The sequence below is a fragment of the Rhea americana genome, unplaced genomic scaffold, assembly GCF_003343005.1.
Source record: "Rhea americana isolate MKP2758 unplaced genomic scaffold, rheAme1 scaffold_21, whole genome shotgun sequence".
In the NCBI taxonomy this organism is placed as follows: Eukaryota; Metazoa; Chordata; class Aves; order Rheiformes; family Rheidae; genus Rhea; species Rhea americana.
Genome location: NW_028186258.1, coordinates 6,422,917 through 6,446,973, shown reverse-complemented (window position 1 = coordinate 6,446,973; position 24,057 = coordinate 6,422,917). Strand labels below are relative to the sequence as shown.

The 24,057-nt window shown below is 48.9% G+C and overlaps 2 protein-coding genes across 3 annotated transcripts in view; one reads left to right on the top strand and one right to left on the bottom strand.

Moving 5' to 3' along the window:
- Window positions 1-225: 225 nt before the first annotated feature.
- Window positions 226-21,663, top strand: WIPI1 (WD repeat domain, phosphoinositide interacting 1; the record flags this gene model as incomplete). Its single annotated transcript, XM_085304792.1, has 12 exons — window positions 226-328; window positions 1,946-2,115; window positions 5,861-5,957; window positions 10,291-10,388; window positions 11,461-11,553; window positions 11,903-11,973; window positions 12,824-12,931; window positions 13,561-13,725; window positions 14,177-14,284; window positions 15,627-15,748; window positions 16,485-16,585; window positions 21,128-21,663. Coding segments are annotated over 12 exons (1,284 nt in total), but the record flags the coding sequence as incomplete, so codon positions are not given.
- The window catches only part of ARSG (arylsulfatase G), a 28,685-nt gene continuing 26,271 nt past the window's right edge, over window positions 21,644-24,057 (bottom strand). For both annotated transcript variants that reach the window (XM_085304729.1, XM_085304730.1), the window contains exon 11: window positions 21,644-23,448. In XM_085304729.1, the coding sequence (XP_085160855.1) occupies window positions 23,117-23,448 (332 nt within the window). In that variant the 3' untranslated portion in view covers window positions 21,644-23,116. The remainder of the gene's footprint in view (window positions 23,449-24,057) is intronic.

Below are 24,057 nucleotides of genomic sequence, written 5' to 3'. Positions count from 1 at the left end.
GCGCGCTCCCCGCGCAGCTCCGCCGCGTGCCCGAGGCCCCGGCGCGGCGCGGCGCGGCGGGCGGAGGCGGCTCGCCGGGAAGCAGGACGGTCGGGCTTGTTACCGGATCGCCTTTAGGTTGGGCAGGGCCTGAAGTCGTTCCTTCACCGACGGCTGCACTAGGAGCCACCCGTCTCCCTGATCGCCTGCAACTCGCCTGGCCGCTGTAAGGTCCGAGCTTGCTGACTCTCGTCTTACCTTTCCAGCTCCCTGGCAATTGGAACCACAACTGGATACAGGCTTTTCTCCTTAAGTTCTGTGGAGCAACTGGACCAGGTCCATGAGAGCAGTAAGTCTCCCGTTTTGCTCCAGTGARAACTCCGGTTGACAGCTCTTAGCTGTACTGTTGCACTTCTAATTTGCCTCAAGGGAGCTATTCTGCCTACTGCTAGTGCACAGATCCATCCATTTCTGCTGTACCATATCGGGAAAGAAGTTGTGCTGGCTGTTACACCATGCACAGAGGTCTTTAGTCCGAGCTGCAGCCCTGGAGAAACTTTCTAACCGCCAGCAGTATTTTAGCAAAGTTGAAGGAGCCCCACAAATCTAGAGTCCAGATCATTTTTCTGCTGCTGGTTCAGTCTGAGAGCAGCAGTCCTGCTTGCACAGGGCTGGTTTGCAATGTTCAAAACTAGTTCACTGCTAGTGTGTTTCAGATACACATACAGGAGACTTCAGGCTACCACGTTGATACTGTATAACTTGCAGGCTTTGAGCCTAATGTGATTGTAGGAGAAAGATGTTTTTAACAGGTTTCCAGTGTAGAAAGGTTTTGTTGTCTGTTTGGTTTTGTTTGTTTTTAAGCTCTGCTTAGAGCAGCATATAATGCACCTAGTCTGAAACAGCTCAGACCTCATGGAGCACATACTCTGGCCTGGTTCAAGCCATCACTAGAAGCATTTTAGCCCAGATTTACCCCAACCAAGATATAACTGACACCTGGGAGATGCCAGTCTCTCTTCACTGACTATAGATGGAGCCTAGGGAACCAGGCATAGCTKCCTCATCTGGAGCAGAGTCCAGACTCTTCTCTTTACCTCACAGCRTAACTGAGCAACTGCATAGCAGCAAGCTACAGCCATGTTTAAAACTGTTTAGGAGTTTGGATCACCCCCAGAGCCAAACCAAGGACCAAAGAGAAACAGATCCTTGCAAGTGACACACTTAGGCAGTCCCACAACATGGTTATAGGATGGTCCTTGTTCCTCCAATACAGGACAGCCCAGACATCAGACACAGTTTACAACTACCTGTGCTGGAATTCATAGCTCCCCAATGATTTCTGGGGCAGGCCCACCAGGACCCCTGTAATGCTGCCATCTCAAGGCAACAGAGGTCATCCCTAGCATGCTCTCTGCAACACATACCACACCACCAGCAGAAGCCACGCTAGAGCTCTTTCGAAACCACAACTGCAGTGACAGAGAGGGAATAAATGCATAAGCCTTCCATAAAGAGGCTAGGAGAAGTCAGGCACCAAGCAGAAGAGAGTTACATACCATTGCTGCTTACCTCRGTGAGGCCTAGCTGGTTTACTCCCTCCAGGAAGGCCCCTGATCAAGCTGCTCAGGACACTCATTTCCTTTGATAAGGGTGAGCTCCTCCTCTTTATATCCTCTTCCCAAAGATTAACTACAGCTGGAGGGCCCTGACAAGAAGAAGCACAACAGCACTGTCAAATGGGACTGGCTTAGGTTCTGCCTTCAGGGCAAGTCTGTTAACTCCTTTCTACTTTGACCTAGATGCTTTGTGCCAGATATTGATAATTTTTAACAAAAACAGATGTTGAACATCTTAGCAGTGAGCCTTCCAGCCAGATTCCTCCTGAGCTGTCTCACTTATCTCTGTAAACAAACCTTCCAAGTTCCAAGCTACAGACTCTATCTTACTTTCCTTCYGTACCTAGATGAAATCCCAGATGTTTACATCGTGGAGCGTCTGTTCTCCAGCAGCCTCGTGGTTGTGGTCAGTCATGCCAAGCCACAGCAAATGAATGTCTACCACTTCAAGAAAGGGACAGAGATCTGCAACTATAGCTATTCCAGTAATATTTTGTCCATCCGGCTGAATCGTCAGGTAAGAGGCTACAGAAACTGGCTAGCCAGAGTTATGCCACTTTGTCCCTTTGCTGCTGCTGACTTTTCATACAGAAGAGTGTAACTGGGACCCCACTGCCTAGTAGAGCAGCAAAAACCAGGGCGAGTTTGCTCTGAGATTGTGAATGTGGAGCTGAGGGTAGGTATTGAGTCTGCGCGCCTTTTCAGCGTGCAGTTTTGCTTAAAAAAATACCTTTTCATCATCTTCCCTCTGTTGCATTCCAAGCCCTGACTTTAGGTTTCAGCCTACCTCTGCCACCTTTGTTGCAAATGAGATCGTCAAGTTAGTTAAAAAAAAAAAAAAAAAAACCACACAGGAGTAACTTGAATTCCATGGATGAGGAAAAAGGCTGCATTTCAAGTACTGCTGGCAGCCTTGTTTTGTTTTTAAAGATACAGGGAAGGCTCAAGCCACTTTAACAAAGGTTTTTAAGGGGTCATTCACTGAACTGACAYGGTCTTGTAGCAGCCGTGAACCATTTTGGGTGGATTTTATGTCATCTTTTCTTTTTGTCCGTAATTATTTTCAAAGGATGTGCCATAAGAAGCAGGGGACATTCTACAATGAAGAAATAAGCAGTTTGCATAATTGTATACAATCAGCCTCTCCTAGGTTAGCAACAGTGGATCCTATAGTAAGGCTCTCCCATAAGGAAACTGGGTTGAGCTTCCAGTAAAGCTGTGTTTGACCAGAAGTTCCTACACTACAATTAAATCTATCCTGAATTGATTTTTTTTCCTACTGAAACTTACAATGGAACTGCCAAAATATGAACTTCCTTTTAATTACAGATAGGAGTGTGTGTGTGTGTGTGTGTGTGTGTGTGTTTATATGCATGCATACATATATAAAAATGGCAGTTTCTGTTTAGCAGCTCTAGGAGATCATTGTGGGACTAACGTAAGTTCCGGCTTTTCCCTGTGTGTTGCTCCAGAGATTGGCTGTATGTGATGTCTACACTCAGTCATGCATCCACATACCTTGGCTGCTTTATGAGCTTCAGTTTAAATCCTGGGCTGAGCTTGCCTTGCAACCACAACAGAGTAAGATCTGGATAGATTTGAAGATGCTGCAGGATATTCAGGGAGAGAGAGGACAGTCCCCTGGCGTCTCGCCCACACAAGCACAGTGACTGATCTTGTGTCAGTGGGCAGACACCACGGTGTGAGCACAACCGCCTTCCTCGAGTACGGTACCTGATTTTCAGCTTGGGCAGAGCTGTATTCACATACGTTGGACTTCAGAGCTAACTCARTCTCTCCGGGCAGCTCTGACCCACTAGTGCAGATGTGCATTAGTGTGCTGCAGTGTGAGATTAGCAATACTTTGGGCCAAATTTATCATTATATAACTGAACAATGCAGAGTTCAAATCTACATTCAGGATTTAAACTGGTGGCAGTCAGCTTCAGCACATGTTGTGATGTTTGAACCCTTCCCTAGACTTCTGTATGAAAGCAATACTGCTTTATTAGAAGTCCACAGAAGGCCAAATCCCATACAAACCATAACACAGGAAAATGGTGGCAGATAAAATACAAAGCGATCTCTCCAAACAAACAGTTGCATGTTTTGATTTGATCTCTGTGGAAAATCCATGTTAGGCAAATGAAAGAATCCCTCAGTTGTTGCTGACTCATGGGAATTCTTTGTTTCCAGCTTTACATATGGTGTAAACTAAATCATGGTTTGTCTCAAAGTGGAGAAGGCTGCGCTGCAGAACCAGCAAAAAGCTCTCCTGCAACCTTCCTGGGTTCTACACTGTGTTGAAAACCCTGCTGAATTCTTGGAGAGGTTTACTACTTTTTTTCTGGCTGCACCCATACCCAGCACATTTCAGTCATCAATATACATGTCAAGTATTTAACTTGGCTGATGTCTAAGTGAAATCTTAAAGAGAAATACTGGTGAGCGTAGTATGTTGTACAGTGCCTTGAACAATGTGTAGCTATTGCAGCACCCAGCACCCTCTTGTGAGGCTTGGTCAAAAAGGAGCAAGGATAAAACCCATTCATCAGCTCAGTATGTTTTATGCTAACATCAATGTGGGCTGTGGGACTGCACAGAAGGCAGAGAATCAGCCCGCTTTAACACCTGATGGGCTTGTTCAAGCCAACTTTGCCCGTTCAGCTCTCTCCGTGTCAGTCATCTTGTCCGTTCCGGGATTTTGTCCCTGTTGATGCCAGCACCTCTTGCAGCAGCTCTGTCTGCTGCTTTGCTGTCATCTGAAAACCTCCCTTCGTATGTTCGTCAGTGTGTTTTGCAGTTCTGGGAAAGTATATGATAGCTTTGCTGAAATCGGCTGTATAAATATTACTCTGACGGTCTCAGTTAGCAAGTTGAGGGCTGTTACTGTAGAAAAGGAAAAGTCTTCCTGGAAATCCAAAAGGCTCTGACACAGCCCCAGATGCTGTGGTTAGCAGGAATAGAAGTGGGAAAGGGTTTGATCTGAGCAGGAATGGCGGAGCAAGGCAAAGATTTTTCTAATGTGGGTGTTTCAAGTTAGTAACTAAACTCCACATTTAGATACTAAATAAGTGGCCTCATTTCTAAAAAGGTGGAGGCTTTCCTGTACATGGATTTGGGTGCTTCAACTTCAGGATCCCACAGAGAGTCTGGCCTTATATTTTATTGGGATGTTTTCAAAGCTTCTGGACACTTGGCATTAATGTTAGTGGAACTGGGTGCTCCCCAGGCTTAGAAAATGCGACCTGTCAATCAGGTCCAAAGCCTGGTTCCAAAAAAGCATCTGTGCAAAATACCTCCATGGTAATATGAAGAGATCAGGACCAAGCTGAGACACAAAGCTGAGCGATCATGGAAATGGGGACCCAGGGCTAAGGTTACCATATCAGGGGTCCTTTTTGCTTTCTGCCTTTCCTTCCCATCATTTGGCATCTCCGTTCTTGGCAGTAGGGCTGACGCTTGCCTGGGTGGGTGTTCCTGATCAGTTCAGGAGAAAAGGTACAAGCACATTAACTTGGAAGTACTCTATCTATCTGCCAAGATGTTGTAAATACTAGATATGAAATGCTTAACCACCRTTGCTGTCCCTGAACAAATGCCTCCTAACCTGATCTCTATACAGTTCTGCTAGGTAACTCAACAACACAAACCACAGAGGAGATGGAGTATTGTSTGCTGATATTGAATGGAAAAAGAAACATTGCTTTGCTGAACAGACCCATTAGGCTCACTAGTGGTGGGAAGCCTATCACCTAAATAGCTGCCTCCAAATCAGGAAGAAGTCAGGGCAAGGGACAAGTAATCGCATCAGCCAAGATAGTGACAAGAGTGGTTGGCAGCCTCCCTGCTCTTTATGATCAAAAAATAACTTGCTTTGAAARGTACTATAAAGAAAAGCAGCATATAAATAGATGGTCATTAAGGCTCATTGCTAGTTACCACGCAGATGCATTTTCCTATTTCTGAGAATGTGATAGATCAGATCTCAGAGTAGTAGAGAAGTTGAGRTATCTGCTTTCAAAAACTTGACCAGATGCAGGCAGCTCTCAAAAGCAGAGACATACCAAATCCAGGGCTGTCCAGTGAGAGCGGGTGAGGGAGCAGTAGAGATCCCAGTTCTGTTGCATTTCACTATGGCAGAAATCCCTGTTGAGCTTTTCAAACAGCAAAGATTTGGGTGCATGAACTATGGGACCAGCAAATGGAGGCACCATAGCCATGCTGGTGAGGTTCTGTACATGTYCCTTGTGTTCTTGCAGAGGCTGATCGTTTGCCTGGAGGAGTCAATTTACATCCATAACATTAAGGACATGAAGCTTTTGAAGACTATTCTGGATACGCCTCCAAATACAACAGGTAAGCATGGGAGACTGGTTGGAAGGGAGAGATCTGGTCTGCAGAACTTTGCAGAGCCATAACATTAGTGTTAAAATTTAAACCAGCCTGCGGTTTGTGTATTCTTAGTAGCACAATCAATTCAGTGCTGAGGTGCCAGGAGCATACAGGAGGTGGTCAGTCAGGTTTATAAGAGAGGAAATGCTGTTCTGTCCTGAGCAAATGCTTYAAAGGAGAGCTAAAACGGTTGGCATAGTTTGATTTCACCTCCCAGACTCAGTCCCTTCCTGTCATCACGTGGGAGGTCAATGCAGCTCACAGTTTCCTGGAATGTGCATGGATCCTCTGTTGAAAGAGCAAAGCTCTAAGGCAGRCCAGGACCACAAGCTTCCCTCCATATATAGGACAAATTGAGTATTTTCCTCTGGGGCTCCCTGCYGTTCCTTCAAATCGTCTTGTGTCAGAGTCCCACGGAGTTTTAGCGCTCTGAGCAAAGGAGTCCTGCTTCCCTGAGCTGGCGGCATGAGTCAGCAGACGGCTGCCGTGCAGTATAGCTCGACACTCCCTTCAGACCTGTGGTTAACCCAGGTTCTCTCTTGGCTACGGACGTGCACTCTTCCGCTAAGGTAGGAAGCCTCTGTGATCACCCGTGTGTTTGGGGTCAGCCTCCAAGGTGATTAGYGCTGTGAACAGCACCCTGGGCAGAAAAAGCAGCCGGAGACACCACTAATTCCACCGTGTCTCCGAGCAAGCTTTGCCAGGGAGCTTACAGGAGCCTGAGCTGCCACCTGATATTATTCCACATGCATGGCAAACACAAGGGGCAGGGCAGGTGGCTGCAGAAAAAATCCCTGCTGCACAATGTAGGGTGAATCCGGCTTTCCTGTTAATGGGAGAGGAGCTATTTTTGGCTGCAAGTAGGGAAACTTGGCTGAGCGCCTGTGGCAGCGCTGCCGTTTGTTGCTGTGATATCCCGGTCACAGACCACAGCATCTTTTCAAGGATGGTCGGTTGTGAAGTTATTGATGTGCTCACGCCTGGCTTCTGAGCTTTCAAGGGATGCTCTGCGTGGCTTCTCCCCTGACCTACTTCAGGTCTTAACAGATGGTCTCTTCATGTGGATTAAACATACTAAATGCTGCAAATATAATTAAAGTTTAAAACCTTCCTGAGAAAGCTCAGCAGCACAAGCAAGGATAGGGACACTTGTGCCTGGAGCTGTTCTGCAGTGGGGCAGAATGATCCGGTTGTAGCTTAAAAGCACCAAGGATCAGCAATCACTGGGACAGGATTGGGCTGTTGCAGATCACAGGACTTCATTTGCACTTAATTTTTTAAAACTCCTTCACTGCAGCAGCTGTCACTGCAATGAGCTGAGTGACAAGCGCTGCGCTTGCCGTGTGCGTTCCCTTTGTCCCTGGAGCATCTGTTTTTAGTCCCAAGCCTGATCCTGTGCGACTAGGAGGTCAAGGCAGCGGGGTTTGACCGCTCTTCTGTCAAGCCTTTCGTGAACAGAAATCTGTGTGGGGTGATGGAGCACGCAGCAAGCGTGGCCCCCGGGAAGCACCCAGGCCATGGTGCRCGCCCCGGGCACTGTGCGGGCAGCAGTGGAGTGCAGGGATCTGCGGCGGACCCTCGGGCCAGCCGTCGTGCGATTTCGGACCGTTACTGCTCAGGACCCAGCCGTGCGTCCATCGTTTTCCTTCAGCCGCTTGGCAGAGCGCGGGGCTCGGCCCCAGGGAGGTGCTCACGGCGCGCGGAAGCAGCCAGCGCTGCTGTCTCGGGCGWAAGGGGGAAGCGAGGTGCCCTCCCGGGCCCTTCGCACGCGCGCACGCCGTGGCCGAGTGCTGCAGCGGCTCCGCTTCCTGTGACAGTGATGTGCACGGCCTTTCCGGAAGATTGCACATTCTCAGGGTTGTCATCTCGGTGATGTTTGGCCAGCTTCCTCCCCACGGGAGAGGGAAATGCCCAGGGTGGGCGAGTCTGTTGTTTTTCGTGTGTGCTCAAGTAAGGAGTGAACCTCTCTCCTGAGAGGAAACCGCGCTGCTTGTCTGCGAGCTCTCCAGCTCCAGGCAAGAAGCACACGAGCTTGTCTGGTCTGCGCTGCAGCCCGCGGGAATGAGACGAGCTCCCTGGAGTAACACGGCTGAGCAGGGCTGGCTGCTCGTCCCTGTGAACACGCGGGCACAGGCGTGTCCGTGGTGCAGGAGGAGAGGGCGGATGGCTCCTTTCCCCAGGAAATCCCTGCTTTAATTCCTCCAAAAAACGCAGGACAGCTCAAGGGAGGGCCCCGGCGGCGAGGTGACTCAGGTCAGAGTCAGGATTTGCGGAGGAGTTGGTAGCGCTTGTGCTGATGTGCGTGCCACGAGGGCACATCCCAGGGAGCTGGGAGGACAACTTCGGGAATCATATCAGCGCTGCTTTTTCAACAGGCGCTTTTTCCACCTTTTTTTTAAAGGGGGGGCTCCCTTGCTAGTGATGGGGGCTCCCAAGCCCATCCCAAGCGTCACATCACTCCGTTGCCTCAGTTCCTGTGATTTCCTCCAGATGCAGCAGGACTTTGCTCATGTTAGAACAAGGACAGGCTTCTTGAATGTGGTAATTTTTTTTCCATGCTGCTTAAGCAAGTCATTTGCATCATGGCACTCCCAAAGGTGCCATCCTGAGCAACACCAGCMCCATGGCTGCGTCTCGCCCTCATGGGCCCGCTGCTGCCTGCACTGACCCTCCCTAGGCTGTCGAGAGCAGAAGAGCATCTTCAAAGGCTCTCCGTGTCCCTTGTGGTCCTTGTTCTCGGTGCGTCCCTGAGGTCAGCCCAGTACACTTGCGTTTTGTTTTCCCCTGGCCTGGTTTTCCGTTCGTCTCTTCCAGACGGGCGCGGAGCAGAGGGAGAGGGTGACTCACAGCCCKGCCGGCTCAGAGCTTGCTTTGTTTAGCTCGAGCCCTCTCTAGATCCTCCTCTYGGAGCAGCGGCTTCGCTGAGCCTCCCCCTGCCCTCCCGTGCTGCCCGGACTCGGGGAAGCCGGACACCTTGGAAAGGCACCCTTGCTCCTTGTGAGCAAAGCTTCTGGATTATCTTTGTTTTCCTGCTCTCCCTCGCTCTTTGGGTGCYGTTGCCTGTGCTTGACGGCGGCTGCTGCTCTGTTCCCCGCGTGTCCCCTTCCTGGCAGGGCGTAAATGCCTTTGATTGACTGGGACTGGATCTCGGGGGCCGGCTGATCCTGCGGCTCCCTGGCTCCGCCGCGATCTCTTTGTCTGGTTACAAACAATGACCTAAAACAAGAGCTTCAGCCGATTCTCCCCTGCTGCTGGGCCGGCGCCAGGACGGTGTCCTGACAAGACGGGTTGCACGGCGTGTGTGCACACGCGCGTGTGCGCGCTTGCGCGTTTCCTCTTCGGGGAGCCAAGCGCAGAGCCTGGCCGCGTCCCTGATAACCTTTAAACCTGCAGCTTCCTCTGCAAGCGGGACTATGTGGGACCGCTGGGTGGGAGTCGGCGGTTCAGGTCACATCRAACCCTTCCCCCTGTCCGAGAGGGTTGTGAGCACGTGTCCAAGGACACCACTTCTGGTGCAGGCAGCAAGTGAGATCTCTCTGTCTGTGACAGGATTCACAGGGATGAGCCTTCAGCCAACAGCAGAAATGAGAGCTAGGAAGAGATGCTTTTTTTCTTAGGTCCTCGGGAGGACAGGTGGATTGGCCTGCCTGCACCCATGMGGGAGAATTCCCCATGAGGTTAAAATGCAGCTAAGTTCAAGTTCCTTGTCCACCAGAACCTCCCTGCAGAGCCGTGGTGTTTGTTTTGTCTCTCTCTGCTTTCCTTCTCTTTTTGGAGAAAAAGGAAACGGTGCTGCGCGGCCCCGCAGCCACAGTTCGAGCCGTGCCAAGCTCCGCAGTGGGGCTGCGTACCACTGCGCCGCTCCTCGGAGCCCGCGGGCCACGTGCTGCGCCCTGGAGGTGATGTGTCCCTGGAGGTGATGTGTCCCGGTGTGTCCGGACAGGAATCCTATTAGCCGTGAGGCCAAGGTGTCCCTTGCTGTGCTTTGTGCACCTGGTCTTGCTCTCCCAACAGAGACGATCGTGGGGGAGAGGCCAAGCCTGACATTAAGCAGACTCGAGGCTCCTTCTGAGCAGGGTCTGGGGCAGGATGYGGCCGGGGAAGGGAGCCGTACTGTCCCGTACCGGCAGGTGTCCCCACGGCCGAGGGATTGCCAGCGCGTGCCCTGCACGCTCCCAGCTCCGGACGCTGCCCCAGAATGACACTGCGCCGACCCCCTGCCGTGCCCGTGGCCGCGTTTCTGCRTTTTGTCCTCCACCAGCAAATGACCTCAGCTGCGTTCTTCTTGCCTTGCCAGGTCTGTGTGCTCTCTCGATTAACCATGCCAACTCCTACTTGGCTTATCCCGGCAGCACAACCAGCGGAGAGATCGTGCTTTACGATGGAAATACTTTGGTAAGCGTGAAGCTCGCCCATTTGGATACCGTCAGGGACTGAAAACAAACAGAGCCACAGCAGAGCCAGCGGGGCCTTGGGGAGGGATAAGTGTACTCCACCGAGCTGGACTGCAAGGGAATCAATTGCCCAGGGCAGGCAGGTTCCCCAGCCCCCTCGCTTGGCCGCCATGCCAGACAGATTGCCTCTTTGAGATCAGGACATCCATTTCCCAGTAGTGGATAATAAAGCAAACAGGATCCATGCCCTACAGCCTGAGAGCAGCCGCCAGGCTGAAGCAGATGGGGCTCCCAGTGGGAGCTGCAGCAGCGTATCCAGTACGCAGGATGTGACCCAGGTGGCTCACAGAGGGTTGGAGCTGCTGCAGCCACAGTGCAGGCCCTGGGCAGCTGTTCTGCCATCCCACGGGGTGGAAGTGATGTTGAGCCAGAGCTGACGGGGAAGGTGAGGTGTCCTCAGCCCCTCAGGAAATCTGTCCCTGGCTAGAAGCAGGGTCATGATTATCTGCTGTTTATGCCAGGGCTTTGGATTACATAACACTGTCACTCTGTACGTGCAGTGGGAACTAGAAGAGGCTAAGGATCTGCAGCAGGGGAGGAGCAGAGCACAAGGGGAAAACACACGCTGCTGCTGTGAGAGGTACTAGCCCCTCGTACTGGGCTTCCTGCAGGTATCAGGGTGGTGGTGCTGCAGCAATAGTCACTGTACAGTCATGGTGTGCAGAGAGCAAACTGCATGGAGGTCAGCTCCTTCTCCGCACAAAAACAACACTGGGCTTCAGAGAAGGTGCCGTTGCTTTCCTGCAGCCTAGTCTAGAGAGGTGGGGAGCTGAGGACTTCTGCAGCTGAAATGAACTTTGCTTAATCACAGTGACTGTAGTAGGTAGAAGATGAAGCTTGATGCAGAGCTGAGATAAGAAATGCTGAGGGTGTTCAAAGGACACAATAACCACATTATGATCCCATGAACACGTGCAGAYGGCCTAGATGGGTTCAAGGCAGGGAACGCCCTCCCCTTACACACCTGAGCAGTAGCATGCCTCTTTACACTCACAATACCTTCTGTCCTACAGAAAACAGCCTGCACAATTCCTGCCCATGATGGGCCTCTGGCTGCTCTAACCTTCAACTCTACCGGGTCGAAGCTGGCGAGCGCTTCCGAAAAAGTGAGTGAGCGCAGCTTTGAGCAACCTCCTTGCTGCCTGCCGCTCTCAGCCTACAGCTGGCAGCGGGATCACTGTTAGCCCGGGTRCATTGGTGGCCTGGTGCATGGAGAACAGGAGCTCTGAGCAGTGCTTTTTTTAAACAGAGCTGACCGAGGGGAGGGGCAAACGAAAGGATGCTGACTCGTAAGAGGCCAGTTTATTGGGTTCAGGTTTACCCCAGGTTCAGGTGAACCTTGGCTGACCAACAGAAGCCATCTTTGCATATACTGACTCTTTTTGGTGTGTTCAAGAAAGGGCTCTCGCTCTTTGCTTTGCTCCCATGTGATCTTTCCACTTGCATTTTTTGCAGGGCACAGTCATTCGTGTATTTTCCATTCCTGGTGGGCAAAAGCTCTACGAATTCCGGCGAGGGATGAAAAGGTCAGTTCATTCCTCCATCAGTGTACAGAAGGCTCTAGGAGCAGAAATGTAAACATAGCGACATGGCAACGTCAGATCCTGGTGGCTTTGGCATCTTTTGCAGAAAGAAAACAAGAGTGATCATATCAAATAGAAATGTCATTGTGCCAGACAGCCACGCTGCCTCCGGCAAGCTTAGTGGTTCAACTCAGTGTGTTGCAGAACAGGGCAGTCGCAGAGAACAGAGGTAGATTCAGTCCATTTGCTGTATTCTTCTTTGTTTCTTACTTAAAATAATGAAGTCCCCAAAGTTATCATCCTGACTCTTGCCTTCTCAAAGGGATTGCTTTGAAGCTACCAAGTCTTTGGAGCAGACCCCAAGTCTGAAGGCAAGGATTCAGCAGAGCCCCTCAAGTGTTTTCAGTGGATTGTTTCCAGATTTCTTCCTGTCCCACATCCCTGGCCTGCTTGTGACTTTTTATATGCGCTTCAGCTAGTGCGGAGACTGCTATAATGGAGACGCCCTGGCCCTGGTGAACCTGAGATGTCWCACATATCTGGACTATCCAGCGCTTTGCACATCCTCCCTGGCTTCTACAGTACCAAATGCTTTAGCTGCTTTAGGAAGGGAAGCACAGATGTTTTCTCCACAAACACATGCTGCCTCCCTGGCTTTTGTCACTAACTCCRCTCTGCTGAAAGAAGGGATTAGGGAAATGCTAGTCAATCAGCCTGCAAGCTCAGCAGCAGGCAGGCATGGTCCTTTTCGCAGTGTATGGGCTCTCCATCCTCTTGTCTGTGAGCAAAACCTAACAATTCCCATTTGGTGATGTGCCATGATATGACCAGTTCTGTTTTTCCTTGGCCCTAGGTATGTGAACATCAGCTCTCTGGTATTCAGTATGGATTCCCAGTTCCTGTGTGCTTCAAGTAACACAGAGACCGTGCACATCTTTAAACTGGAACATCTCACTGACAGGTGAGGGGGCCCTGGGTTAACCTGTTTGCTCCAGGGCTGTGTCTGCCTCAGATATCAACCTTTGCACAGCTGGCCGCCATTTCACCATGTATTCTCCATGAACAACACTAGTTGCAAACCATCTCTTTTGCYTCCTGCCCAGAGGGACTCACTCCTGTGAAAAGCTACGCACTGCATCCCTATTGTCAGCCTCCCAAGGCATGTTCTGCGCTCATTAGTTGCTGCCATCTCCTGCCTCCTTCCTTAGTATCCAAGTTCTTCCCATTCCTCCCCACAGCAAAGAAGGGGATAAAGATTTTTACATCTAAGTTGTTACATTTTAATGACCACTTCTCTAGCCCACATTAAAGCAAGATTCTTTCTAATGGCCRTATCCAGGGTTCTAACACTGCAGTGGGAACTGTGAAGAAAAAGTAGACAACAAGGATCAGCACTGCATTGTTTTCCCTTGGTGCCAACAAATCAGCCCTTCTTGATAGGAAGGGAAGTGATTGTACAAGGATGCACAGGGGTACAGTTGTGTACAGCTCCAAAGAAAGCCTTGAGATCAGGAACATTTCAGCTGTTCCTGAGCTGTTTTGACTAGCTGCAGTAGCCTTAATGTTGCTGCTTTGTGACCCTCCCCTCAGCCGACCAGAAGAGCCTCCAACCTGGAGTGGTTACATGGGAAAGATGTTCCAGGCCGCCACCAACTACCTCCCTGCTCAAGTATCAGGAATGATGAACCAGGATCGAGCTTTTGCTACTGTCCGCTTAAACATCTCTGGACAAAGGAACATCTGTGCCCTTTCCACGTATGTAATAACATCAGCGTTCCCTCTGCCACGCCAGCTGGTGGACAGCTGTAGCTATCTACACAGAACACCACAACTGTTGTCCATTATCTTGCACTTGCAGAGCAGTGCACATGTGTGTACGCGTGTGCTTTCTGCATCTGGGCTACCTCCCACAGGCTCCTACAAATGAGAGTCCAGGATGGAGGTACAGGTCAGGCTGCATTGCCCTTTCTTAACTCACAGCAGTAACTTAGGTCTGTGAATTGGGCCATTTAATGCAGCCACTTGTGTGGATGCTCTTAGACCAGGTATGTTCTTCTGGAAGCAGCTCTGCTGGTGGCTGGAAGTCCCTCCTTAGCAAGCAGCAGTACGAGGGTGAGGGTATGAGAGGTTTAACCCTTTCTCCTTGCTGCAAACATTTGGCTCTATATGCAGATATGTGCATTCAGACTCATGCTTTTCTCATTAGGATTCAGAAGCTGCCTMGATTGTTGGTGACAACGTCAGATGGACATCTCTACATCTACAACCTGGACCCACAAGATGGAGGGGAGTGTGTCTTAATTAAGAAACACAGGTAACTACACCTTGAGTGCACTGGTGCTCCAGGCACATTTGATACAGAGGGTAATCTTTAAAAAGTGACAGAAATTTCTTCTGAAAGTACAAAATGAAACTGTAGGAGCAAGGGTGTCAGAAGTGACATGTGATTTTTTTTTTTAACTGCCCAATCTGACAGATCCTATCCCTTTGGAACCCATGCCAGCAAGCAGGGACTTGAGGCTTTCTGCAGAAGAAACTACAGACATTTCCAATCCCTAGGCAGCTCTGGGACATTTCAGCCTAGATGGCAGAGGTGGGCAGCTGGGTCTTACAAGTGCCTCCTACAACAGCCGACAGACCACTAGGGTGGCAGGAGAACAGAGTACCTCTTCCAGGGCTGGCTGGGTGCTAGAGAGATGATTTCAGGGGGGGTGATCATGTGGAGCAAGTCTGGGAGCTTCTGTAAGCAAGAAAAGGCGCACATGCACGCACGCACGCAGGCGTGCAGTGTCAAAGGGGAGTTTTCTCTGCTGCTGTTTAGTTTGTATGCAAATTTGAACAGGCACGTAACCCCACATCTGGGCTACTTGGCTCCAGATGTGACGCCTTCAGGGTGGGGTGGGATGTAACATATACTCTAAGCAATGAGGTGGCTGACAGCCAGGAAAATGCCAGCAGTTTTTTAAAAGACACAAAACAAAAGCACTTCAAAGCTGAGCTGTCCAGCGTGCTCTGTCCTGGCTGCCTCCTTCAGACACTGCTGACGCCCGCACGCTCCTGTTGTGAACTGGCAGTCCGGAGCTGGCAGGCTGGCTTCCTATGTGGGTTCCTGTTTTAGCATCAGAAAGGGCCTCTTGGGTCATGAGTTAAATTACATCATAGGATATCTCTGCTCAAACTTCATCCTAAACTAGCCAGTGCTGCTTTACCCACCTATTCCACTCCTGTTGCAAGCCCTTTGTAGACCCCTCTGTAGTTAGAAACACTGTTTGCCTTTGTGATCTAAAGCCTTTGTGGCCAGTCTTCTGTTTTCTGTTCTCATGCCAGCATTGTCCTGCAGCTGTAGTTGCACTTTCCCTACTCCTTTCCCCTCCTGCTTCATTTGTAGAGAACAGCGAGCTGCCCCTCTGCAGCACTGCAAGGGTTGCAGTTGGTGCCTGGATGCAGTGCTACAAATGGGTGATCATAGAATCACAGAATCATAGAATCAGTAAGGTTGGAAGGGACCTCTGGAGATCATCTAGTCCAACCTCAAACACCTGATGTGTTTCAAGGTGACATGGATGTGCGTGTGTACGTGTCTCAACTAGTGCTGGGGGAGARACAGGCAAGATCAGAGCTAATTCTTTTCCTCTCTCATGTTCCTGTACAATTAGTCTGCTTGCCTCAGGAAAGATGGAGGAGAACAAAGAAAATGACCTCCAGCCTCCATTACCTCAGACTTATGCAGCAACTGTAGCCAGACAAAGTACAGTGCCTTCAACTTCAACCATGCCAGGTAAGTGTCAGGTCGGCCCTTCCTAGTTAAGGCACAAAAGCCTCGTGGAGCAAAATAGGAAGTCCTCAAACTTCCAAAGGCTCATTGTAGCCAGAAACGTTACCTGGGCAATGCAGGCTGGGGTAGCAGGAATCTCTGGAGCTCATGGTTCATCCCCTGCCCCTAAGAACAAGGCAGGAGTTTTGTTCTGCTTCCCAGGACTCTCTTCTGGTACTTCTCCTTGTGCAGAGGCTCCCTAGAAGAGTAGTAACTACGTCCAGTCTTGTTTTACAGTTTGTCAGACAGCAGCTGCTGCCAGCTGCCAGACTGGTTTCCCAGAGTCGAAACCATGGATGTAGAAGTCAGATCTTCTGATTTTTTTTTGCCAAGATCTCTACAGATTCTCCTGAACTTGCTAGACCTTTCAGTAATGAAGCTAGCACTAAGTTGTTGCAGGAGAGGACAGGGTGACTCTCACATTATAATCTCTAATCTTACAGTTTGCATACAGATGTGGATCTTATTCTAGGATTTGTGCTTGCGTTCATGGTGGGAGGAAGAATGCTTCTGCAACAGGAACTAGCCATTTAGTCTGTAGTGTTGGAGTTATCATTTGCTTCTGCAGTCCTCCAGTGCTCTGCCAAAATGCCAGAGAAAACACCTCTGTGCTAAAACACAGATAAAATGGTGTCTCCATTGTTTTTCCAGCCTTCTTCCATGTGTTTATCCTTAATGTTTTGCATTTTCACTTTGGCAGGTTATTCAGAGGATGGTGGTGCCCTGCGAGGAGAGGTTATCCCAGAGCATGAGTTTGCAACTGGACCAGTGTGTCTTGATGACGAGAATGAGTTTCCTCCTGTGAGCATTCAGGATCCGTAAARCAGCAATACAACCCTCATGCTAAGAAGAAAATATTAACCTCTTACAGAAGAGATATCGTTGCCCCCACCTTGTCCCAGTTCACTGTGAAGCTTAAGATAACTAATTAAGTTATAGGGACAGTGCCAGGAAGATTACACCCCTACTGAATGGCAGCTAGGGATGGGGAAAGATGATCAAACCTAATAATTAGAGATGGATCTGAACAAATTAGCTGAATGAAGTTCAGGTGCAGAATGACGTTCARATCCAGATCTGACCTTTGTGCCTTGCACGTATCTTGACTGCTAATAAGCAGGAATAGCTTTAATTTGAACAACACCATCACTTAGAAGTAAACACTTAATATTCCCTGCACCATTTTCAGTCAGTTTTGTTAGCGTATGAGAAAGCAACCAGGACATAACTGAATCTCACCAGTCCTCTTATTTCCAAGCCAACTATAAAGGAAACTCCTTTTCCCAATACAAAGATGAAAAGCCTTTAAAATATTTTATGATTTTTAAATGGCACTTTCTCTGTTGGCATTGGAAGGACATACTAGCTTTAAAAAAATCTAACTTAAGCCTGGCAGTGTCTCTCCTGCTCCTCTTCCTATTATACAAGCATTTATTATGTTAAATATTTAATCCTTAAATGGACAGAACTTGGTTATCATGATATGACCTGGTTGTAATCAGCAGTCTCTTCATAATAGTAATACATTAATACAGCAGCATATTGTAATGGATTTGTAAACTTGGCAGACTTTTGAATCCTTTACTCTATCTTTACACATCTTGCTGTTGGAATTTTGCCTGAAGGAGGAGGAAGTAAAAACTTCACTGGGGTCCCAGGATTTGTTCCATATGTTGAGGCTGACCTCCTCTGTAAGGCACTTTCAACTGATGCAAAGTGTTACATAAAAAATGACTAGCTCATGACTCCATTTTAAACACGACCTAAATCCAGCTTTTCAAGCCACATAAACTTTGGACCAAATCTCTTTTGTTACCTGTAACATAACCTATTGCAAACTCAGAACAAAAGTTTTCTGTTTGTCCTATTCCGTTACCTAGGAAGGATATTTAAAATGTCTCCCCTCTTGTCAGAGCTGCTGGCCCAGGCATCTGGAAGGAATGTTCCTAGGAGGAGCAGGGCCAGGAAGGAATCCTTTACTTCTTTCTATGAACCTACACTTGAACATGTGGCTTGGGGACAAGCAAATGCCAGCAAGCAGGAATCACGCTGCTCCTGAATGAGTGTGCSTGCTGGGACTAGGCAGTATGAAAGCAGCCCCAAACCCCTGCTGTACAACAGCAGGTGCTTCATTAGATGAACTTTGATCTGTCAAAATCCTGCGCTGTAATTAACCTGACAGAGGAACTTACRTGTGTAACATAGGGAGGAGGTGGTGTGGGAGGGAAGGAGTTTTCCAGAAATACTCACTGMTATGGTGGCGTAGCAATAGGAGCTTCCAGGTAAAGTGTCTGCAGCTAGGACTTCAGTTTTTTTCCCCTCTGTTGCTGGAAGTAGTGTGTTGTGCAGCTGGTCTCCTTGCCAGTGCAGCATTGGCTCCTGCTGTGATAGTTTGTAAGGAGAGCCGGTCAGGATGTTTTGATGCTCTGAATTTTCACTGAACTCTGCTGTTTTCTCAGTGCTAAAATGTTCAGTCTCAATGACTCGTTCAGAAGGGGTTTCAGGAATTGGTCACTTCTGTGCAAAGGAGGGAGAGAAAACCTGACCTTATCCAACAAAAATGTTTTGACAGCATTCTCTTTTGTGGAAACATGGGAAGGGTTTTGTTTGTCTTTCAGAGTGCAACAAAAAGATGTTTACAAACCTCAAAACTTGTGACAAAATGGAATATTCACCCACAGCCCATGCCACGAGTATGGCTTTGAACTTAGACATACTTCTGGGGAAAGAGCAGTGCTTAGAACCCAGCAGTGCCTCTCCGTTTTAAAACATTTTGCCTTTCCCTGACCTCAAGTGCTGGTGAGCAGGACTTCAGAGACTCAACTGTTAATAGTAAGGAAATGCGGCTTCACTCTAACATAAAATCTATTGCTGATTGCAGGAAACCGCCTCTTCATTAACTAGGAGGAGGGACAGGTCAGAGAAGAGATGAGAAACCCAGGGAGGACTTATGTGATTTTAAAAACTGACCTCAACAAGAATTAATGATGTGGATGTTGTTACTGATTATGCCAGCACTGCTGAAGAATCCTGTAGCAAGAGGTTAAACAAGTTCAATTACGTATCTTGCTTGCATTGATAGGGGTGGATTAAATGCTTTCAGGTCCACTAAGGAGCTTGGAATTGCTGTTGATCTTATGCGGAAAGTACTCAGATGTTATTGAGATGGACAGCAGGCTAAAAGCTAATCCGAGGAAAAGGTGCTGTGCTTGAGAATTGCTGGGAGAAGCCGCATCACCCTTCTGGTGATCAGACTTTGCAGTAGGGGAAGAATGAACCCAGCTCTGTTTATTTGACAGTTGTTTCTAGTTTTACCTACAGTTATGCCTGYGAATGGTGTGTCAGTTCCTGTTGTTTTCTGATTATCTGTCCAAGCAGTTGCCACTTTTGTAGTAGTTCATTAGAGTTGCAGAAGTTKCTAGCAGTTCTGGGAGTTGTTGGTATATGCTTTGTGCCTGGCAGTGCACTGCTGACACCAGCCTGGCTGCACAGCCAGCTCAGCCTTTCAGGGCCACCGTCGTTGCCCCCAAAAATCATATTTAGAAAAGGTTTGGGGTAGTGTTACAAGGTTTTACACAAGAATCCTACAGSATGTAGCAAGAACGAAACAACATGGCAAGTGTGGACCTGAAGAATGCATACCAGCAGATCTTTCAAAACCTCTGAAATCCAGTAGACAAGGTATTTTCTTTCAGCAGATTTCTCAGTGCTTTTCCAGGCACGCACCGTCAATTCCTCCATTTGGCTGCACTCTTCTGCAGGCTCTGAGAATCAAAGCCTCAGGAACGGAGTTGATCTGAAGGTTTTACCAGCAAAGCTGTTTCATTAAGTCAAACTGTGCCTGGAGCCCGAGAGGTGCTGGCTGGCCACGTGCAGAGCCCRAGTAGGTTTGTGCAGGTCTCGTCCCGACGATCAGCGTTAACCACCAGTTGGTCGCCGCAGCACGCAACGCGCGAGGTTGCTCCTCGGGAAGGACGGGCAGGAGCGTTAGCCCAGCCATGCCTCCAGCGCCCAGCGGTCTGTGCACTGCAGCCTCCCCAGCACCCCGACGTGCCCACCGCAGGAGTACGGCTGTCCGCAGGCGGCAGAGACGCTCCCCTCCATCAGTGCACTGGTGTGGGCTCTGTGCACGTCCCCGTTTGTCCAAACCACGGATTCTTAATACAAGTAATCAGGTTGTTGCCGCATCTTTGGCAACGCGTGACCTGTATTTGTTCACGTTCCTCCCCACTGTTTGGATGGCATTTCCCTCTTTCAGTTGGGCAGACGTGATGATACTGATTTTATTTTTTTTCTGTTTTTTAGCTGCTGACTGTTAGGAAAGGCAAAAGATTTTGTTGTGGAGCTCGACTAATAATCATTCTTCCCAAGGGGGATGAGCAAGTTTGGCAGAATCTGTCTGGCCTCCTGTTCCTTACAGCAGCTCCTGCCCCTCTAACTCCAACAGGCATTTGGGGCAGCTGRGGCTTGCAGGATGAAGCCCAGCTTATCACCGCATTAACTGCGGTCCCTCTGGCAATGTACAATCCAGAGCCAATGTTGTGATCCTCAGAGTAGGGCAGRTGATGTTCCCGATCTCGGTGTGCCCTGGAGAGAGAGAGCTCCTGGGCAGACCTTCCTGCAGCCTCAGCTGCAGGGACCGCATCTGTACGTCTGGGAAACACAGGGCACTTTTGGAAAGGCTGGAGCTGACCAAAAGGGAGACCTGTGGTTAGTGTCCAAGCAGAGATACCCACCTATAGCTCTGCCCAAGCTTTATCCAGAATTAGGTGTAAATCTTTCTGCAGGTCTCTATTCCTATGGCTTATGTTTAAACATGAGTAGCCAATATGAAGCATTTTAAAGTCCTTGCTGCTGCCTATTTCCTGTATGTTTCTGCTTTACTCTTTCACTAAAAGGTTTTGCTGATATTTAGGATATGATTCCCCTCACCTGAGTTTAAAATGTAGATGTGTAACGCTTGCCTCTGCAGTGCCCAGAGAGACAAGGTGATACATGTCATGCTCCTCTCCCCTCCGGCCACCCCAGAGCTTAACTTTTGGGAGGACGTTAGTGAGGTGAACGAATCCCACTCCTAGTAATTGAATTTGTGCAAGTGCATCTGTGCTCAGCGCACTGCCAGCTAGATACAGGATGTATTTATCACCAAGCCAGATGGTTCCTGTCTCAGGACTACAAATTTTGGGGGGGGGGGGAATAAACCAGCCCATGAACCTCCCTTCAAATGGAAAGTGAAATTATAAGACTTCCCTCCCCCTTTTCCTTCCAGGTGCGTAAAACCAACTTGAAACACCCCCTTTTGCTGGGAAAAAAGTTAAGGCCATTCTGTTTTGATTTTGGTAGATAATCTTGTGCCGTGGAGGTCAGCCGGGCAAAGCGAAGAGGTCATGATGAGAAGCAAACATCTGCRCTTAGAACAGCTGCTGGGAGGTTCTTTGGAAAAGCCAGGAATATCGAAGAATAGATTTGTGAATCCCAAAGAAGAGAAAAAAATCTGAGGTGGGCCACTGCTTTTCACTACAGTATGTTTAACTGAATCTGGCCCCGCTAGCCCCTTGTTTGACTTGGTGTCTGGGTGGGGTGTTCAYGTACTGTATGCACAGTGCTATATTTAACAAATTATATGTTAGAACCACAGTGTAAATGCTAATTTAATCAGATTTGTATGTAACCAGAATTTTATATACGTGTCTTTCCCTTTTCTAATTTATGCTGTTTTATGTGTATAAATGTACTTACAGGAAGATATATTGAACTTAAGTCTTTGTACAGTATATAGATACTATTTTACCCAGGCAAAGTATTTTTGCAGTGATATTAGAGAAGATGCAATTTGCTATGTTTAAAGACTGAGAATAAAGTCACAGTCTGTCCCTGGCTGCTTGCTGCCTGTGCTCTTGCTGTTCTTTGTGGGGCCCTAAAGATGTCAGTCTTGATTAAGTTTTAGCTCGTGGAAGAGTGGGTTTGGGGCCCTGGTGAAAGGAAGTCTGCTCTCCGCCGCACCTGGACCACAGCGACCTGGCCAAGTCTGCAAAGCATTSCTGCTTTCATGTGGTGCCAGCAAGGGAGGTGAGGAGGCTGCAGGCCAGACTTACTTGTGAACTGTTGGGCAGCCCATCTAAATTTCGGCAGAGCTGTCCATAATTACAACTCCCAGTTCCCTGTTGCTCATTTAACACCTTGCTTTGCTTTAGACAAGCTACTTRCAGACAGATCCAAGAAAAGGATTTGGTTGCCTAAATCTGAGTCCARACTGTTTCACAAAACCCTCATGCAGCTGCTGAGAAATCCTGGTTGTTTCGAAGTCACAGCTGCACCTTTGATTTTTGCCTTTGCAGCTCTGCCTGCAGCCCTGATCTGCTGGGAGTTCTAGGGGCAGACGCTCTCCAGTCAACTTTCCCCAAAATGCAGTTATATCATTGGTCTTTCAAAAGAGAGGTGACAGGGAAGAGTTACCCCAGTTCTGCATCACACGCCTCTCTCCCGCACATTTCCAAACAGCCTTTCAAATTACCATGACTTGGCTAGTTGTCACCTCAGAACAATCTCTGATCTCCGCTGGGTCAGTGCAGAAAAGCCTTAGCACAAACCAAGCATCATGCCTAGCAAGAGGCCGGGGAAACACAGTGCAGCTGTCACTACGAGCCCCAACCCCTTTTTCTCTTACAGGCAGTTAYGGTTTTTAATGCCACCCCTGCTGAAAAAAAAAATCACTTAGCAGCTAGAGAAGCAGGTGCTTCATTTCCCAAAGCACTCACCTTGTCCTGGCACGGAAAAGGCAGGAAATACTCTCTCTACAACAGACTTCCAGAGTCTCAGCACCAGTAAGGGATGTTTGTTCTGAGGTTGTGGGCCCCTTCCTTCCCTTGCTTGTGCTCTCATAGGCCCTCTTCTATAAGGTTCATTTTCTATCATGGAAAGGCAAGAGAATTTCCCAGAGGAATTCTCTAAAAGCCAGGTCTCAGAGAAGGTTATTTTCATCCAAGTCCTGGCTCTTTCTCAGCTAAAAAGCTTTACAAAACKTTGCTTTCTTTCTGTACTTCTACAAGCCCAGAACCACCAGGTTCTGTAATGACCTGCTCTTCCAGAAACACAGGACAGGTCTGCTGGAGGAACAGTCCTGGTCTGTGATGAGCTGCAGGAAAGRGGACCCTCTCCACATGCCCATACAGACACTTAAGTCACCTATGCTGTTTCCTAGCATGGAGCAAAGGGAACTACAGCCTCCATCCCTGTYCTCCATGGCCAACCTCAAGCCTGGAGCCAGGTTGAATGACAGTCCTGTTAACATAAGCCAGAATCAGAAAAGGAACAGCTTGAGCAATTACTTGATTAAACATAGAGCTGCGTTGCTCCTTCGGTGTGATGGTTCAGCAAGGCTGCAGGAGACCCGTGATCTTGGCATCGGCAGGCCACGTGCTGGGCATCGCAGCAGGGGATTGCTGCTGGGTCCTGGGAGTAATCTGCAACCGAGACGTTGTCTGTTGCAATATCCTGAAGAGCTTCTGCATAAGCTCTGCTGACGGCAGGTAACACTGCCTGATATTCTCTGGATGCCATGTCCAAAGGCTCCTGCTCCTGGATATCATGATCCAGATTGAAAATGAGAGGAGGCTGGTGATGCTCTTCTGGCCCAATGCTTCCATCACAAGCCTTTGCTCCTCCTAGAGAGAAAACCAAGGGGAAAACACTGGAGTCCCAGGCTGGTCACCACTGCCTAGGTATCACTCTGTATTCCTTATCCATCTGTGTCAGTTGTGCCTGATACTGGAGATACAACACTGAAGAAATGCTCTAAGAGACAGGCCCTAGACTAGCTGCACTGTCTGGCAAAGGATTTGCCYTGGGTAATTTTAACTTGAGAGGTGTAGCACCAGGTGTGAGGCTCCAGCCATGGTTGCCTCAGCCCTCCAGCCAGGTTGCAGCTGGGTTTCCAAGATGACCCATTTATAAAAGGACATCTGGAGGCTGTACAAGCTAGGAGAGAACTGTGAGGCATCTCATGGGCTAAGCACACTGACAGCAGAGAAGCAAGAAGCAAAAGAGGCCTGAGAATAGCCCAAAGGTGGCTAGTCATATACAAAGAGAGCAAGATGAAGGTGAGAACTCCAGGTAYCACCAATAACTGGGGGCTTTGGAAGCAGCATGGGTCAGTGAACCCCAAGGAACAGCCAGAGGATGAGCCACCTGCCAAGCAGTCTGTGCCAGGACAGCAGCACTCACAGCCTTCCCGACCATGGAGCGAACCCAGGCCTTCTATATGGCCCAAGAGT